General features: G+C 32.1%; 1 protein-coding gene across 1 annotated transcript in view; it reads left to right on the top strand.

Moving 5' to 3' along the window:
* LOC149789844 (uncharacterized) overlaps positions 1 to 8,268 on the top strand; it is an 80,658-nt gene extending 72,390 nt beyond the window's left edge. Inside the window, exons 12-13 of the mRNA XM_089971834.1 lie at positions 245 to 263; positions 6,617 to 8,268. Coding sequence (XP_089827960.1) covers positions 245 to 263; positions 6,617 to 7,275 — 678 coding nt within the window. The 3' untranslated portion in view covers positions 7,276 to 8,268. The remainder of the gene's footprint in view (positions 1 to 244; positions 264 to 6,616) is intronic.
* Positions 8,269 to 14,174: the final 5,906 nt, after the last annotated feature.

The raw sequence follows: 14,174 nt of genomic DNA on the forward strand, positions 1-14,174 counted from the left end.
AAATCCTGCTCCAACTAAAGTGCAGGGATTACATCACTTTGATACACAGGTATCAAGGGTAGATAAATCCTGATCCAACTAAAGTGCAGGGATTACATCACTTTGATACACAGGTATCAAGGGTAAATAAATCCTTGTTCCAACCTAAGTTAGCAGAAAATATTTAAATGTGTTTTATGTAAATATCTCAAGATATCATGAATGAATAATGACCTTTAAAATGTTTCTTTACTCATTTTTTCAGGAACATTCCGAGGATGGATGTAAGTATATATTAATCTCATTGTAAAATTTGCATGCCTTACTAAATCAATTCTTTCTGTGATCTATGAGAATTATTTCTATTTTGCACGTTAAACTTCATACAACTTTTATATGCCATAATTTGACTTGTACTATGTTAAGATGTTATTTTTGTCTGTTTCCAGTTTCATTTACAAATAATTTAGTCATCTACCTGCAACTTAACGTCCAATTATACATGTCTTATACTCACCTGTTTATGGACTGTGGGTTGTTTTTGTTACAAACAAGCAATATGGCAATGAAAGCCTGTTTTGTCTTTTTATTGTCGTCTCCTTAATCCATCACATTATATAATTTTGGTAACTACTGAAAAGAAAGAAGACTGCTGTGAAAGACTAAAGCATGTACTTCTCTTATTTTCTATTTATAAAAACTGTACATTACACATTTCCAACATAACAGATGGGTTTATTCAATATGAAACTGACAAATTCATTATTTTTATGAAGAGGATTGTGTAGCACACTTGTCTATTTTTTAAAAAAGAAATTGTGCCAGATTTTAAGTGAACCAAGCTTTATCGGTGTAATTTATGGATGCTATCTGACTGAAGAATATAAGAGGAGAGGGATATTTCTTCAACTTTAAAACATGTCACATCATAGAAAAGAAAATTCAGTGGTGCTTTAAAAAATTTAAAAGAAGAATATGAGAGTAGAGTAACACTGCACTTATGTCGAGCACATCCTTTCTAAGGGTTGGCATGTATGCTAGAGCTACCAGTTTATCCAGTACTAGGGGATGGAGAATTCAAACTGATTTCAATGGTCAGTGTAGCTTGCACTAGGGGAAGGAGAATTAAAACTGATTTCAATGGTCAGTGTAGCTTGTCCTTGGGAAAGGAGAACTAAAACCGATTTCAACGGTCAGTGTCAATGTGGTTGAAATAATACAAACGGTTAACAGACTTTGTGTCGGGCTTTCACTTAGTGTTGCAAGGAAGCTTGACTCCAGGACAAAAGAGGTAAAAATGTCAAGATCATTGATATTTAAAGAATAACAATGATTACCTGATTTTGTTCCTGGCTAATACTCTTATGGTAGAATTATGGTTATTGATTTCAACTTAGTATGGACCTTCATATGTTGTTCATCCAAGAGTCATCTGTCATTCAACATTCGATATTTTGGATTTATTCTCAAAAGCTAACTGATCCAACTTGTACCGTGTTTTGTGATAAGTATCTTGGTACAAATCACTTCCAACCTTAAACATTTGGCAAGCATTACTTAAAACAAAACCCATTCTTAACTTGTGTCACAAAACCACTGACCATTGGATAACAAGTCTGCAGCCCCATTAACAGAAACTATTCTGACATTGAATGGGTTTTAATTTCATACAGGTTACTTTGATATGTTACCAGAAAGTTTCATGGATGGTTGAAGATACTAAAATAGAATGTTCTTCAAACTTTTTTTTAAAACTTTCAAAAACAAAAATATGGATGAAATTCCCCATACCATTAATTATATTAGTCCTGATTGTTTGTCCAAATACAGATATGTTAGTAAGGCAAGCTAGCACAGAACCACGCGAGATTCTTGTTTTCTGACAAGATATTAAGAGTTCGTATTTTAAGTTCTTTCTGTAACTCCGTCAAATTGTATTATTTGCCTGGACAGATATAACAATTACCTTTGTCTTCTTATTGATGTGGGTGAGAGTAATATGACAAAAATGTGAAATCAAAGAGGGAACAACTCTCTCTGGCTATTGAATCATAATAGTCTATTGAAAATATCACTTGGCTATTTGCTCATGTATGGATAATCTTTACTTTTACTTTAATTTGACTTGTACAACAATGAATAAGAGGTTTCATGTTGTCAAAACTGATTTCATATAGCTAGAAGATACATTTAACACAGGGCATAATCTGAAAACTCTGTGTGTGACCTAGTCGTGAGATTGGTACTACATAACCGGTGAGTGATCGCCCAAAGGACAGAGTGATTCTGTACAATCTGTGTGACCCAAGGAACAGATTGTTGCTGAATAATCTGTGCCACTCAAGAGACAGATTGCTTCAATATATTATGTTTGACCTTGGGACAGATTGGTTCTATATAATATGTGTGTGACCCAAGGGAAACATTAGTTCTGTAATACTTATATAATCAGTGTGTGACCAAAGAAACATACTAGTTATATAGTATCAGTGTGTGACCCAAGGGACAGACTGATTCTACATAATGTGTGTCTGACCCAAGGGACAGATTGGTTCTATCTAATCTATGTATGGCCCAAGGGATATATTAGTTTTATACTTGGTGTGTGACCCAAAGGTCATACTAGTTCTATATCATCAGTGTGTGACCTGATGGTCAGATTGGTTCTATATATGTGTCATTCAAGGGACAGATTGCTTCAAAATGATATGTGTGACCAAAGGACAGATTGGTTCTACATAATATGTGACCAAGGGACAGATTGGTTTTATATCATCCATGTGTGACTAAGGTCATACTAGTTCTATATAATCAGTGTGTGTCCCAAGGGACACACTGGTTTTATATAATATGTGTGTTACCCAAGGGACAGATTGGTTCTATATAATTGGTGTGTGATCCAAGAGACAGATTGGTTCTGTATAATTGGTGTGTGACCCAGGGGACATACTATATCATCAATGTGTGACCCAAAGGACATCTAGTTCTATAACGTCAGTGTGACCCAATGATCAGAATGGTTCTATATGTGTCATTCAGGGGACAGATTGGTTCTACATAATGTTTGTGACCAAGGGACAGATTGGTTCTATATAATAGGTGTGACCCAGGGTACAAATTGTTTTTATATCATCCGTGTGTGACCAAGGTCATACTAGTTCTATATAATCAGTTTGTGACCCAAGGGGCAGACTGGTTCTATGTAATCTGTGTGTTACCCAAGGGACAGACTGGTTCTGTATAATCGGTGTGAGACTCAAGGGACAGACTGGTTCTGTATAACTGGTGTGTGACCCAAGGGACAGATTGGTTTTATATCATCTGTGTGTGACCAAAGTCATATTAGTTCTATATAATCCATGTGTGACCCAAGGGACAGAATTGTGTCTCTATATTCTGTTATTTCTTAAAATGTAGAATACCCAGACACATTTAGGTATTTCTTAAAATGTAGAATACACCAGACACATTTAGGTATTTCTTAAAATGTAGAATACACCAGACACATTTAGGTATTTCTTAAAATGTAAAATACACCAGACACATTTAGGTATTTCTTAAAATGTAAAATACACCAGACACATTTAGGCATTTCTTAAAATGTAAAATACACCAGACACATTTAAGTATTTCTTGAAATGTAGAATACACCAGACACATTTAGGTATTTCTTAAAATGGAGAATACACCAGACACATTTAAGTATTTCTTAAAATGTAGAATTCACCAGACACATTTAGGTATTTCTTAAAATGTAGTATACACCAGACACATTTAAGTATTTCTTAAAATGTAGAATTCACCAGACACATTTAGGTATTTCTTAAAATGTAGTATACACCAGACACATTTATGTATTTCTTAAAATGTAGTATACACCAGACACATTTAGGTATTTCTTAAAATGTAAAATACACCAGACACATTTAGGTATTTCTTAAAATGTAAAATACACGAGACACATTTAGGTATTTCTTAAAATGTAGAATTCACCAGACACATTTACGTAACCATTTTATACATAGCATTTTAGAAAGAAATAATTTTGAGCTTATCCTTTAAAATTAATTGACTTCATTACTTTTTGTTGAGTTTGCCAAGTACAGTTATTATTATTATTATAATTATTATTACTATTATTATTATTATTATTGTTATTATTAATATTGCTACTATTATTATTATTGTTATTAGCAATATTAATATTATTGTTATTATTATTATTATTATTGTTGTTGTTATTTTTATTATTATTACTATTGTTATTATTGTTGTTGTTGTTACCCATTGCCCTCATTAATATATTGGTTTAAATATGCAGTACTGTATTTTGAACAACAACAGCACATGGATTGAGAGGCTTGGTGCACAATACTGCCAACACCGAACAATTATTACTTTTTTCTTTATTTAATTTATATTCTTGCTTTTCTAAGAATGGCATATATAGTTAGATTCTACTTAAATAGGTATTCGGATTTCATTAAAGAGTACAAATCCTATGACCTTTATAAATAATGAGATTCAATAATAGTACCTGGTGAATAGCGTGTTTGGAATCTGTTAACTAAATCGCAAAAGTACAGGGTTATTTTAATTTAATTGGACAAAATTGGGTGAGAAAGGTATTCTATGTTGGTGTTAGTACCAAGACAAGAAAATCTCAGTCGTAGGGTTACATTATTTTTCTCATTATAACCTCATGGGGAGACAATAACGTAACCCATTAACTGGGATTTCCTTGTCTTGGCGTAAACCCCAACATAAATTAATGTAATTTGTCAGATTTAAAGTCAGTATTATGGTCATGCACACACTGCCACTATCCTCATAACGTCATTGCTAGTTAATATAGATTCAGCATTCTGGTCATGCACACACTGCCACTATCCTCATAACATCATTGATATTTTTTTCTAAAATAATCTTAAAACCATTATTTTCATCTTGCCCTTTTGCACAGTTGTTGTGTGCTGATGATAGAACTAATGGGCCACAGATTTGTATTTTATTTTAAAACATTACTGTTAATTATGTTGTATAATTAGATTGACATTAACAATCAAACTTTGTTCATGTTCTTATAAAGTGTAATGATGGCTAATTGCTTAGACAGAAGCAAGGAGTTCAATCCACACTGTAATTAAATTTTGTTTTCCGCTGTACACATATTTATATAAATAGTGTCATTTGTATCATGAGATGTATCTCTCTAGATGTCATGATATTTTTCAGTCCCCCCATGCATGCATATATGTATGTGTTAAATTTGTATACTGCCACTATTATGAAGAGATTGTTATGTTATGATCAGGATAATTCATCTGTCTGTCAATGTGCTGCCAATTTTATTTATGTTCAATAACTTAAGTTCTCCACCAAATTTTTGTGATAATATGTAGTTTGGGTAAGGACGAAGACTATTGAGTTTTATGGTGAAGGAGGAAAATTCAGAGGCAATAGGTAACTGGAAATGAAATAAAATATGCTTTCTTTGCATTAACATCACACACCAAATATTTGTGGATGGCTTGCACTTCGGGTAGGAAGAAGACTTGATTTTTTTGTGTCCAAAGATCAAATATAATGTTACTGAAGAGATTGGTTTCCATACAACACTATTTCTATAAAACGTTTAACCTCAGCTTAGCATTGTGGATGGTTTGCTCTTGGCATAAGAAATAAGTCTAATAATATGCAGTCAAAAGGTCAAAGGTCAGTGTCATTGATGGCAAGATGAAAAAGGATTCTGTATAAGGGCTTGTGTTCCCAGCCATTCAATTTAACCCAGGTTGTGGATGACTTGCATATTGTACAGTTGTTGTTGTAGGGTTTAACGCCATTTTGCAGCACACGATAAGCTATACTTGGCGACCAGTATTAATGGCGGAGGAAGAACCTTGGAAAACCCCGGAAAGAACCACTGACCCATGAGAAGCTACTAGCAAGCTTTCTCACATACCTACATAAGCCGAATCCGAGACTCGAACCCATGCAGACAGAGGTGAGATGGCAGTGATCCGTAACGGTGAGCGCGTTAGACCACTCAGCTACTTGGGGCCCCTCTTGTGCAGTTAAGATGCCTATTGATTTTGTGATATAGAATAAACATCAGAATCACTCTGATTGAAAGAAGAGGAATGATTTTGCATAACAACATATATATCATTTACTTTGACCAACATGTGTGGAAGGCTTGCACACAAGGTATGGAAAAGGCTTATTGATTTGGGGTCAAATGTCAAGGTCATTACTAAAGAAACAAATGGGATTTGCTGAGCATTGTTCAATCAAGAGTAAGTTCTTTGAGCAAACTTTACAGATTGCCTGCACTTCGGGTAATAAATTACCCTCTAGATTCAGGGACCTAAAGGTCAGCGGTCATTAGGTCATGTTTGTGACAAGTCACATTAGAAAAAAATAGCTTTGCGCAGTGAGTTTAATTCAATACTGTTTGCATTAAACAAAGTTCTGGGTCTTTTGAGACCCATTGAATTCTAATCTCTGATGTCAACTATGCTGTACATCTGCATACATAGAGGGCTGTTGGAAACTGGTTAAATATATAACATAATGTTAATGATGTTGTTGTTTTTCTGTGTGCTGAAGTCTCTGTAAAACATCTCTTGTCTTTCAGCTTCTGCTTGTCCATTGCCAGTTTTATCACCAAGTGACACAGATAGGTTCATGCGCATTGCGTATCTGCTGGTAGATGTGGGATCACAGGTCTTAAGACACCTTATGAGTCATCACACTGTCACTCCTACTAATTCTCTGGACCAGTATCTTGCCAACAACATGAACACCATCAACAACCTTCTTAAAAGAAAGGTCTTAAACATTTCCCAAATGGACATCATGTTCCCACCAAAGGGAGGTAATACAAACCTGGAAGAATATGACATTACCCTGCTCTCAGCTCTCTTTAATAACATTGTATCTTCCCTGAGTCAACAGGAAAAGAACATGATACAAGCTCTACGAGAAGAAAGGAACAAATTGTATGGTCATGCTAAGTCATGCAAGATGAATGCCCATGACTACCAGACTTGTTGGAACACCATCAGCTCTACATTGACTACCCTCAGTCAGCAATGTGGGGACCCCAATTTTGAGAATGAAATACTGCTAGAAATTCAGCGCACTCAGGTTTCAGCGATACCTGCTGGATCCTACCTTGATATACTTAAGGCATGGTTTAGCAGGATAGACACATTTGGTGGCACATTACAGGCTCTGATAACTAGGGTAGATGCCCTTGAATCAAAGAAGCCACCTAATGAAAGTGAGGGATGAAAAGATATTGCAGTATAAGAAAATGAGAACAGTGTTGTCTTAATGACTCTCAACAGATTGCAATGGTCTTACATAAATATTTGCTGCCAGACATCTTGGAATATGCAAGAAAAACTAAACATCACAGGTTGATCAGCCATATGACTGTAATTGTGTGGTTTTTATTATTATATTCATGTGGAATGACCTGTTGGTAAGCATCAGCATTATTTAAGATGACTCTGTAGACATTGCTAAATTTTGATTTTGAGACTGAAATACATCTCTGGAAATTAAATCATAATATGCACATGATTGAAACAAAGTTCTGATAAGAAAGTTAGCAATATACCTGCCTTTCAGCTGAAGAAACAATCTCTAAATCTAACCAGTACTTAAATGAACGTTTCAGGACAGTGAATATTAAACATACATGTCCTTACATGTACTCTGAAGAACATTTCAGGACAGTGAATATTAATCATACATGTCCTTACATGTACTCAGGAAAACATTTCAGGCCAGTGAATCTTAAACATACATGTCCTCATGTGTACTCAAAAAAACATAACAGGACAGCGAATAATAAACATATTTGTCCTTACTTGTACTCAGAAGAACATCTCGAGCTAGTGAATATTGAACACACATATGCTTACCAGTGCTTGAAGGAACATCCCAAGAGAGGAAATAGTACAATCACAGGATTGACAGTACTTGACAGTAAATATTAAAAATGTGTACTTACTAGTAAGTGAAGGAACATCTCAGGACAGTGAATATTAAAATTGCATGTTCACCAGTATTTAAACGAACATCTCAGGACAAGAATATTATACATTCGAATACTTAAAAATACCATTCTTGGAAATTTGCAAAAAAACGTTGAATCAATTTAACTCATGAGAATTATTCATACACATTTTCATGCATTATATGGACAGATTCAGACATCAGACAAATGTATGAAAATGTCCACCAGTCTAGGACCATTTCATTTATTAAAATATGCACAAGCCCTGAAACGTGTTAATTATGAAAATTTCTAAAAGATCTGTAACACGTTAATTATGAAAATTTCCAAAAGACCTGGACAATGTTAATTATAAAAATTTCTAAGAGCCCTGTACCATGTTATTTATGAAAATTTCTAAAAGACCCGGACGATGTTAATTATGAAAATTTCTAAAAGCCCTGTACCATGTTAATTATGAAAATTTCAAAAAGACCTGGATTATGAAAATTTCTAAAAGACCTGGACGATCTTAATTATGAAAATTTCTAAAAGACCTGGATTATGAAAAATTCTAAAAGACCTGGACGATGTTAATTATGAAAATTTCTAAAAGACCTGAACCATATTAATTATGAAAACTTTTAAAAGACCTGGAAAATGTTAATTATGAAAATTTCTAAAAGACCTGGACCGTGTTAATTATAAAAATTTCTAAAAGACCTGGACCATGTTAATTATGAAGAATTTCTAAAAGATGTGGACCATGCTAATTATGAATATTTCTAAAAGACATAGACTATGTTAATTATGAAAACTTCTAAAAGACCTGGACCATGTTAATTATGAAAATTTCTAAAAGACCTGGACGATGTTAATTATGAAAATTTCTAAAAGTCCTGAACCATGTTAATAATGAAAATTTCTAAAAGACCTGGACCATGTTAATTATGAAAATTTCTGAAAGACCTGGACAATCTTAATTATGAAAATTTCTAAAAGATGTGGACCATGCTAATTATGAATATTTCTAAGGACATGGACTATGTTAATTATGAAAACTTCTGAAAGAACTGGACCATGTTAATTATGAAAATTTCTAAAAGACCTGGACCATGTTAATTATGAAAATTTCTAAAAGACCTGGACCACGTTAATTATGAAAATTTCTAAAAGACTAGACCATGTTAATTATGAAAATTTCTAAAAGACCTGGACGATGTTAATTATGAAAATTTCTAAAAGTCCTGAACCATGTTAATTATGAAAATTTCTAAAAGACCTGGACCATGTTAATTATGAAAATTTCTGAAAGACCTGGACAATCTTAATTATGAAAATTTCTAAAAGATGTGGACCATGCTAATTATGAATATTTCTAAAGACATGGACTATGTTAATTATGAAAACTTCTGAAAGACCTGGACCATGTTAATTATGAAAATTTCTAAAAGACCTGGACCATGTTAATTATGAAAATTTCTAAAAGACCTGGACCACGTTAATTATGAAAATTTCTAAAAGACTAGACCATGTTAATAATGAAAATTTCTAAAAGACCTGGACCATGTTAATTATGAAAATTTCTAAAAGACCTGGACCATGTTAATTATGAAAATTTCTAAAAGACCTGAACCAGGATAATTATGAAAATTTCTAAAAGACCTGGACCACGTTAATTATGAAAATTTCTGAAAGACCTGGACAATCTTAATTATGAAAATTTCTAAAAGATGTGGACCATGCTAATTATGAATATTTCTAAAGACATGGACTATGTTAATTATGAAAACTTCTAAAAGACCTGGAGGATGTTAATTATGAAAATTTCTAAAAGACCTGGACCATGTTAATTATGAAAATTTCTGAAAGACCTGGACCACGTTAATTATGAAAATTTCTAAAAGACCTGGACGATGTTAATTATGAAAATTTCTAAAAGACCTGAACCAGGATAATTATGAAAATTTCTAAAAGACCTGGACGATCTTAACTATGAAAGTTTCTAAAAGATGTGGACCATGCTAATTATGAATATTTCTAAAGACATGGACTATGTTAATTATGAAAACTTCTAATAGACCTGGACCATGTTAATTATGAAAATTTCTAAAAGACCTGGACGATGTTAATTATGAAAATTTCTAAAAGACGTGGACGATGTTAATTATGAAAATTTCTAAAAGACCTGGACGATGTTAATTATGAAAATTTCTAAAAGACCTGGATCGTCTTAATTATGAAAATTTCTGAATGACCTGGACCATGTTAATTATGAAAATTTCTAAAAGACCTGGACCACGTTAATTATGAAAATTTCTAAAAGACCTGGACCATGTTAATTATGAAAATTTCTAAAAGACCTGGATGATGTTAATTATGAAAATTTCTAAAAGACCTGAACCAGGATAATTATGAAAATTTCTAAAAGACCTGGACGATCTTAATTATGAAAATTTCTAAAAGATGTGGACCATGCTACTTATGAATATTTCTAAAAGACATAGACTATGTAAATTATGAAAACTTCTAAAAGACCTGGACCATGTTAATTATGAAAATTTCTAAAAGACCTGGACGATGTTAATTATGAAAATTTCTAAAAGACCTGGACCATGTTAATTATGAAAATTTCTGAAAGACCTGGACAATCTTAATTATGAAAATTTCTAAAAGATGTGGACCATGCTAATTATGAATATTTCTGAAGACATGGACTATGTTAATTATGAAAACTTCTAAAAGACCTGGAGGATGTTAATTATGAAAATTTCTAAAAGACCTGGACCATGTTAATTATGAAAATTTCTAAAAGACCTGGACCATGTTAATTATGAAAATTTCTAAAAGACCTGGACGATGTTAATTATGAAAATTTCTAAAAGACCTGAACCAGGATAATTATGAAAATTTCTAAAAGACCTGGACGATCTTAATTATGAAAGTTTCTAAAAGATGTGGACCATGCTAATTATGAATATTTCTAAAGACATGGACTATGTTAATTATGAAAACTTCTAAAAGACCTGGAGGATGTTAATTATGAAAATTTCTAAAAGACTGGACCATGTTAATTATGAAAATTTCTGAAAGACCTGGACCATGTTAATTATGAAAATTTCTAAAAGACCTGGACGATGTTAATTATGAAAATTTCTAAAAGACCTGAACCAGGATAATTATGAAAATTTCTAAAAGACCTGGACGATCTTAATTATGAAAATTTCTAAAAGATGTGGACCATGCTACTTATGAATATTTCTAAAAGACATAGACTATGTAAATTATGAAAACTTCTAAAAGACCTGGACCATGTTAATTATGAAAATTTCTAAAAGACCTGGACGATGTTAATTATGAAAATTTCTAAAAGACCTGGACCATGTTAATTATGAAAATTTCTGAAAGACCTGGACAATCTTAATTATGAAAATTTCTAAAAGATGTGGACCATGCTAATTATGAATATTTCTAAAGACATGGACTATGTTAATTATGAAAACTTCTAAAAGACCTGGAGGATGTTAATTATGAAAATTTCTAAAAGACCCGGACCATGTTAATTATGAAAATTTCTAAAAGACCTGGACCATGTTAATTATGAAAATTTCTAAAAGACCTGGACGATGTTAATTATGAAAATTTCTAAAAGACCTGAACCAGGATAATTATGAAAATTTCTAAAAGACCTGGACGATCTTAATTATGAAAGTTTCTAAAAGATGTGGACCATGCTAATTATGAATATTTCTAAAGACATGGACTATGTTAATTATGAAAACTTCTAAAAGACCTGGAGGATGTTGATTATGAAAATTTCTAAAAGACCTGGACCATGTTAATTATGAAAATTTCTAAAAGACCTGGACCATGTTAATTATGAAAATTTCTAAAAGACCTGGACGATGTTAATTATGAAAATTTCTAAAAGACCGGAACCAGGATAATTATGAAAATTTCTAAAAGACCTGGACGATCTTAATTATGAAAGTTTCTAAAAGATGTGGACCATGCTAATTATGAATATTTCTAAAGACATGGACTATGTTAATTATGAAAACTTCTAAAAGACCTGGAGGATGTTAATTATGAAAATTTCTAAAAGACCTGGACCATGTTAATTATGAAAATTTCTAAAAGACCTGGACCATGTTAATTATGAAAATTTCTAAAAGACCTGGACGATGTTAATTATGAAAATTTCTAAAAGACCTGGACCATGTTAATTATGAAAATTTCTGAAAGACCTGGACAATCTTAATTATGAAAATTTCTAAAAGATGTGGAACATGCTAATTATGAATATTTCTAAAGACATGGACTATGTTAATTATGAAAACTTCTGAAAGACCTGGAGGATGTTAATTATGAAAATTTCTAAAAGACCCGGACCATGTTAATTATGAAAATTTCTAAAAGACCTGGACCATGTTAATTATGAAAATTTCTAAAAGACCTGGACCATGTTAATTATGAAAACTTCTAAAAGACCTGGACCATGTTAATTATGAAAATTTCGAAAAGACCTGGACGATGTTAATTATGAAAATTTCTAAAAGTCCTGGACCATGTTAGTTATGAAAATTTCTAAAAGACCTGGACCATGTTAATTATGAAAATTTCTAAAAGACCTGGATGATGTTAATTATGAAAGTTTCGAAAAGATGTGGACCATGCTAATTATGAATATTTCTAAAGACCTGGACCATGTTAATTATGAAAACTTCTAAAAGACCTGGACCATGTTAATTATGAAAATTTCTAAAAGACGTGGACGATGTTAATTATGAAAATTTCTAAAAGACCTGGACCATGTTAATTATGAAAATTTCTAAAAGACCTGAACCAGGATAATTATGAAAATTTCTAAAAGACCTGGACCATGTTAATTATGAAAATTTCTAAAAATCCTGGACCACGTTAATTATGAAAATTTCTAAAAGACTTGGACCGTGTTAATTATGAAAATTTCTAAAAGACCTGGACGATGTTAATTATGAAAATTTCTAAACGACCTGAACCAGGATAATTATGAAAATTTCTAAAAGACCTGGACGATCTTAATTATGAAAATTTCTAAAAGATGTGGACCATGCTACTTATGAATATTTCTAAAAGACATAGACTATGTAAATTATGAAAACTTCTAAAAGACCTGGACCATGTTAATTATGAAAATTTCTAAAAGACCTGGACGATGTTAATTATGAAAATTTCTAAAAGACCTGGACCATGTTAATTATGAAAATTTCTGAAAGACCTGGACAATCTTAATTATGAAAATTTCTAAAAGATGTGGACCATGCTAATTATGAATATTTCTAAAGACATGGACTATGTTAATTATGAAAACTTCTAAAAGACCTGGAGGATGTTAATTATGAAAATTTCTAAAAGACCCGGACCATGTTAATTATGAAAATTTCTAAAAGACCTGGACCATGTTAATTATGAAAATTTCTAAAAGACCTGGACGATGTTAATTATGAAAATTTCTAAAAGACCTGAACCAGGATAATTATGAAAATTTCTAAAAGACCTGGACGATCTTAATTATGAAAGTTTCTAAAAGATGTGGACCATGCTAATTATGAATATTTCTAAAGACATGGACTATGTTAATTATGAAAACTTCTAAAAGACCTGGACCATGTTAATTATGAAAATTTCTAAAAGACCTGGACCATGCTAATTATGAAAATTTCTAAAAGTCCTGGACCATGTTAGTTATGAAAACTTCTAAAAGACCTGGACCATGTTAATTATGAAAATTTCTAAAAGACGTGGACGATGTTAATTATGAAAATTTCTAAAAGACCTGGACCATGTTAATTATGAAAATTTCTAAAAGACCTGGATCGTCTTAATTATGAAAATTTCTGAATGACCTGGACCATGTTAATTATGAAAATTTCTAAAAATCCTGGACCACGTTAATTATGAAAATTTCTAAAAGACCTGGACCGTGTTAATTATGAAAATTTCTAAAAGACCTGGACGATGTTAATTATGAAAATTTCTAAAAGACCTGAACCAGGATAATTATGAAAATTTCTAAAAGACCTGGACGATCTTAATTATGAAAATTTCTAAAAGATGTGGACCATGCTACTTATGAATATTTCTAAAAGACATAGACTATGTAAATTATGAAAACTTCTAAAAGACCTGGACCATGTTAGTTATG

This window comes from Sinohyriopsis cumingii, chromosome 10 (genome assembly GCF_028554795.1).
Source record: "Sinohyriopsis cumingii isolate HCF-2022 chromosome 10, ASM2855479v2, whole genome shotgun sequence".
In the NCBI taxonomy this organism is placed as follows: Eukaryota; Metazoa; Mollusca; class Bivalvia; order Unionida; family Unionidae; genus Sinohyriopsis; species Sinohyriopsis cumingii.